The sequence below is a fragment of the Equus caballus genome, chromosome 21 (genome assembly GCF_041296265.1).
Source record: "Equus caballus isolate H_3958 breed thoroughbred chromosome 21, TB-T2T, whole genome shotgun sequence".
Taxonomy (NCBI): Eukaryota; Metazoa; Chordata; class Mammalia; order Perissodactyla; family Equidae; genus Equus; species Equus caballus.
Window position 1 is genome coordinate 25,338,346 of NC_091704.1, and position 4,720 is coordinate 25,343,065.

The following is a 4,720-nucleotide window of genomic DNA, read 5'->3' on the forward strand; positions in this document are numbered from 1 at the left end:
AGCTTTCCCGCTCCGGACTCAGGGCCAGCACTGCCCCACACTCCCCTCCCCGCCCTGTGACCTGTGACTCTGTCTCTACACTTCCCGGAGCCTCTGCAAACCCCCTCCCTACAGCCCCAGAAGCTCAAGGGCCAGAGAACGCAGGAGAGGACGGGTGGGGCCCATCCTGGGCTGGGGTCTAGAGGTTTTGCTCATCTGGGAATAGCCTAAAGCTTCCGTTTGTTTTTGTAAGGATGGCGTGATGGGTACTTCGCGTGCAATGAGGGAGTTGGGGCCAGGGCGCGTGAGCCACGCTGCAGTCAGCCTCCCCCCATGGCCCTGCCCCTTCTGGAAGCCACAGTAGACACTCAGGGAGGGCGGAGCCTGACCCTGCTTCTACCCCTAGCAGGGCGAGACGGAGGCCACCAGGTCTCAGGGGAAAAAAACATGTATTTGGGGGAAATCGGGGTTGGAAGGCACCATCAGCACAGAGGGTGAGGTCAGGAGAAAAACCAGAAGTCCTTGGCGAACCCTCAGTCTGTCTCCCAGCGCCCAGACAAAGGATGATACTGTGGATGGCGCCTGAACAGCCCTGCCATCCGACGCCGAGCTGCGTGTGACCCGTGCCTGGCTCTGGGCGGTGGCTGACGCGGGCTTGCCTTTGCAAGGGGCTCCTCTGGTGCTTCCTCCTTGTTGGGCCTCAGGCAGGGCAGGAGGCGTCTCAACATTTTTCTGAGAGGGCTGACGTGAAAAACCTCTTCTTTTTCCGGCAGGGCCTGGAGGGGTTTGGTCCCGAGGGCGTCTCCTGTTCCTCCGACCTGGCTCCAAGACTGGGACCCTGACTCGCCCTCCAGTGTTGCCACCCCACGGCAGGGCTCTGGTGACGCCCCACCTCCACTCTCTTTCAGAGGCTCGTTCCTGGCCATTGCTGACCCTGGACTCAGGTGTAGACGGCCTTGCTCGGCCCCCACGACCGTCCCGCTCTGCCCATTTCTGTCCGAGAGGCTGAATGCGAAGCTCGGAGAAGGCGGCCGGCCCTGCTGTCCCATCAGAGAGGCCTCGGAGGGCCCACAGCCATTGCCAGGTAGGGTCCCTCCCGGGGCCTTCTGGTTTTCCTCACTCACAGGGGAAGTTGAAGGGAGGGGAGGGGCCAGGCGCGGAACTGATGCTTTTGTGGTCAAAGTCTTATGTTTCTCTCCTGGGTGGGGCTCAAGAGGTTTTCCCGAGAACTCTGCACTGTCGGCCTTCAAGCGGGTGCCGGAATCACGGGTGGCAGAGGAGGGAAAAGTAGACCGTGGAAGGGCCAAGGGTTGAGCCTCACTTGCGTTCAGCTCAGCCGACTCCAAGGACGGGAAGGGTGGGCGCCAGCGGACATTCAGCCCAGACGTGATACTGGGTGCTTCGAGCATCTGAGGGCTGCCTGGGGCGTCTTGTTCTTCTTTCTCTGGCCAGGCCTTCGTCTGTGTTCTTTTCCTGATTTCCATCTTGAGCAGCTTTGGCGCATCAGGGTTGGCAAGTGAGGGGCTCTCCGTCTCTCCCTCCCTGTGTGTGGGGCCTCCCCGGAATGAGGCCACTGGTCGGTGGCAGGACAGGTGCCCTTGCTGGGACTGGAGGTGCGCTGACCCGGGGAAGAACAAGACCTTGATCATGTGCCACTGCGAGAGGAACTCGACGCGCCAGCTCATGCGGCCGTGGCCTGAGTTGGGAAATGGCCAAGAGGAGTGAGCTGGAGCTGTGCTCATGGCAGTAGTGTCCGGTGGGATTCTGGTCAAGTCAGCTGGAGGTTCCGCCGGCAGGGTGGAGGCCAGAGGTATAGGGGTGTGGGTCAGAGGCCCCAGGGAATGTGCTGGAGTCATGGTGAGAGTAGCACCTGCCACAGGCTTTCCGCGTGGCTGCTGGGCTCTGGCGTATGCTGTGTTGCTCGCCTCCCCAGGGTAGCCTTGACATGATGAGCGATGGGAGCATCCCTTGGAAGACAGCCTCCCTGGGGAGCTGCGGGAGCCAGGAGGCACAAGCTGCAGCCGGGAGCAGAGGGGCCCGGGACAGCAGGGCAGTCCAGGCGGGGGTGGCCCCTTGGGAGCCATGGCCCTCCATGGCCCCACCTCCACTTCACCAAATTCTCCTGCTCTGCCTCACCGCAGGCCTTTGGCCACCCCTGTCCCCGTGGCTCCCCTCCCAGCTCAGCCCCAAGCTGCCTGCAGCCCTGGGGCCACACCAGAGACTCTGGGAGCAAGAAGTCCGGGAGAGAAGGGCAAGATCCCTTACCTGTGCGAAAGCGACACCTGGCCCCGCACTTCTGCCAGGCCCTTCCCAGCAGCTCTGGGAGCTAGAAATCAGGAGACTGGGTCACAGCACTGAAAGCGGGGCAGGGGCGGTGGAGAGGGCTCTTACAGGAGGCTGCGTGCACTGTGCCTTTAGGGGAGTCTGTTGGGAGGTCAGACTGTCGAACCCGGGCACCAGTGTCCAAGGCCACCGGATCCCTGATGGGGCTGGCAAGGCTGCTGATGGGTTGAGCTATGTCATTGACCACGCGCTTCCACCTCCACCACAGCCCACGTGCCCCGGCTGGACGAGACCCTGTTCCAGGCCCCTCCTGGCCCGGGCCCTGGTTCCCAGCACAGAATGTGGCAAGTCCTCAGGTTTTCGTCTCCCTCCCGCAAACCTCCCTGAGTGTTCTGTTTCCTGAGGGACGGGTTCTGCCCCTGGCATCCTCGAGCCCGTGGAGCTGGGCGCTCAGGGACAGGAGATGGGGGCCAGCTCTGGGGCACGGGGCTGAATGGCAGGAGCTTACCTTTCAAAGCTCCCCTTTTCTTCCTGCTCCTGCTGCTCTTCCCTCTGGGCTCCACTTGACGCTGAAATGAGAGAAAAAAGAAGCAGCTGTGGGGGCTCCCTCTCCTATCTCTGGACCAGCCGTGGACACTTAGCGTTTATGAGGAAGAGGACTGCCTACACTCAGCTCCTGGCGCCCGGGGGTGTTTCTTTCCTTTTACTCGTTTTTGAAGTGGAGACTAGAACGTGAAACGGATCTTTGGTGTCTTCCTTCTTTGGAGAACGTGAGGAAGGATGATTTTCTATGTGAGACCCACCATGGATTTCTTTCGTCACTGTTCCTCTGTTCAAGAATCACGCACATTCGCAGACGTCCAGAAGCCTCTGAGCTTCCTCGGGGAGGACTCTGCTTCCCGAGGCCCGAGCCCCACTCCAGACCCTGCCTGGAGGCTCTCGGGGGCTCAGCACTGCCCTCAGATCAGCCCCGACAGAGGAAAGGCCTGCTCAAGACGCCTGCCCCAGGAAGGCGGTGGGGGAACCAGAGCTCAAGACCCGTCCTCCCACGCAGATCCCACTCAGCATCCCTTCCTCAGCCGCTGGTCACTGGACTGGGGACTTTCCCTGGAGCCCTCTACCACACCTGGACTCCTGCTCTGAGATCTTCCGAGGGAAATCCTCGTGCCCTCTCTAATCCCTGCTCGCCCAGCCTGGCTTGTCCGTGGAAGGAGGATGTTGTATTCTCTGCCAGTTCCGGAGTCCCTCTACTTTGATTCAGAATCTTGGAAATGACAGTAGAACAGAAGAGAGACTCATCTTCTGGTGGGTCTCTGCCCAGGGTTTCTTACCTTCCTTATGTTTCTGCGTTCACAAGGTGGTCGCGAGGATGGATTCCTCTGCAGGGAGGGAAGGCGCAGGAGGAAGAGCCCCAGTCCACACAGGAAGGGGAGGATGGTCCCAATCACCCAGGAAGTGGAACTGGAGCTCGGCCAGGTAGCAAAGAGGCTTTTCAGAAACATGAGAGGATTCTGCATGTCAGAAATGCAGTGCTGCCCTCAGGCAACTGAGCTCTGGGAGTGGCTTGGAGATTATTACCCCAGGCCCCCATGACAGAAGTGCGGCCTTGTCACAAAGGGCTCTTGAGGGCTGCGGAGGGGACAGCAGGGGAGCAGGCTGGACCAGAGCCCCTCCCCCACCCTCTAGCCTACGTCTCCCTCCCTCTACCCTCCTGGGCCTTCGAGACCTTAGCTAGTTTTCTATGTCTTCCCCCTGGAAGCCAGAGGTCACCGGGTTCCTTGCGTCTCCTGGATTCTTGGTTTGAAGCCAGCTATCTCATGGCCTTCGAAAGTCTGAAGTTCTCCCAGGAATTTGATCTAGTTCCCAGGGATTCATACCCTGATCCTCCTCTGTCCTCAACTCTGATTGCTGTTTTCACCTCACCTAGTGACTTTGTGTGTGTGTGTGTGTGTGTGTGTGTGTGTGTGTGTGTGAGAGGACACTGAAGTGCCAGTCTCCTAGCTGATTTCAATTATGCAATTCAGTGTTCTCGACTGTAGTCACCACGCCAGACATTAGAACCTCCGACGTTTTTCATCTGAGAGCTGAAAGTTTGTCTCCTTTCACCTGCCTCTCTCTATTTCCCCCACCCCACAGCCGCTGGCCACCACTTTTCTATTCTCTGTTTCCATGAGTTGACCTTTCTTTTATAGTTTTCCGAGTTCACGTGTAAGTGAGCCCAGGCAGTATCTGTGCTTCTCTGTCTGGCTCGTTTCATTGAGCATAACGCCCGCCAGGTTCATCCATGTTGCGCAAATCTCAGCTCCATTTGTCCACATAACAAGCTTTTGGTTTCGTCAATCTGCAAGTCCCACTTTACTTTGCACTTATTTGGTTTTGAATACGAACGTTGTTATTGTTTCCACCAACCTTTGCCATCTTCACTCCGAACGACTCACCCCCAAATTGAAACTAATCA

The 4,720-nt window shown here is 58.7% G+C and overlaps 1 protein-coding gene across 1 annotated transcript; it reads right to left on the reverse strand.

The window, feature by feature from the left end:
- Positions 1-411: 411 nt before the first annotated feature.
- LOC138919931 (spermatogenesis-associated protein 31E1-like) lies at positions 412-3,834 on the reverse strand. The gene is made up of 4 exons (XM_070246808.1): positions 3,594-3,834; positions 2,771-2,831; positions 2,245-2,305; positions 412-1,971 (listed from the first exon to the last, which is right to left on the reverse strand). Exons 1-4 carry the CDS (start codon positions 3,777-3,779, stop codon positions 513-515), a joined length of 1,767 nt encoding a protein of 588 aa, XP_070102909.1. The 5' UTR covers positions 3,780-3,834; the 3' UTR covers positions 412-512.
- Between the last annotated feature and the right edge of the window lie 886 nt (positions 3,835-4,720).

Excerpts from the sequence above, each read along its gene's own strand:
- LOC138919931 (XM_070246808.1), bottom strand. The coding sequence starts at position 3,779 with ATGCAGAATCCTCTCATGTTTCTGAAAAGCCTCTTTGCTACCTGGCCG. Across the intron at positions 2,832-3,593 it reads AACGCAGAAACATAAGGAAG|CGTCAAGTGGAGCCCAGAGG; the intron begins GTAAGAAACCCT and ends CTCTCATTTCAG. Across the intron at positions 2,306-2,770 it reads GAAAAGGGGAGCTTTGAAAG|CTCCCAGAGCTGCTGGGAAG; the intron begins GTAAGCTCCTGC and ends CCTGATTTCTAG.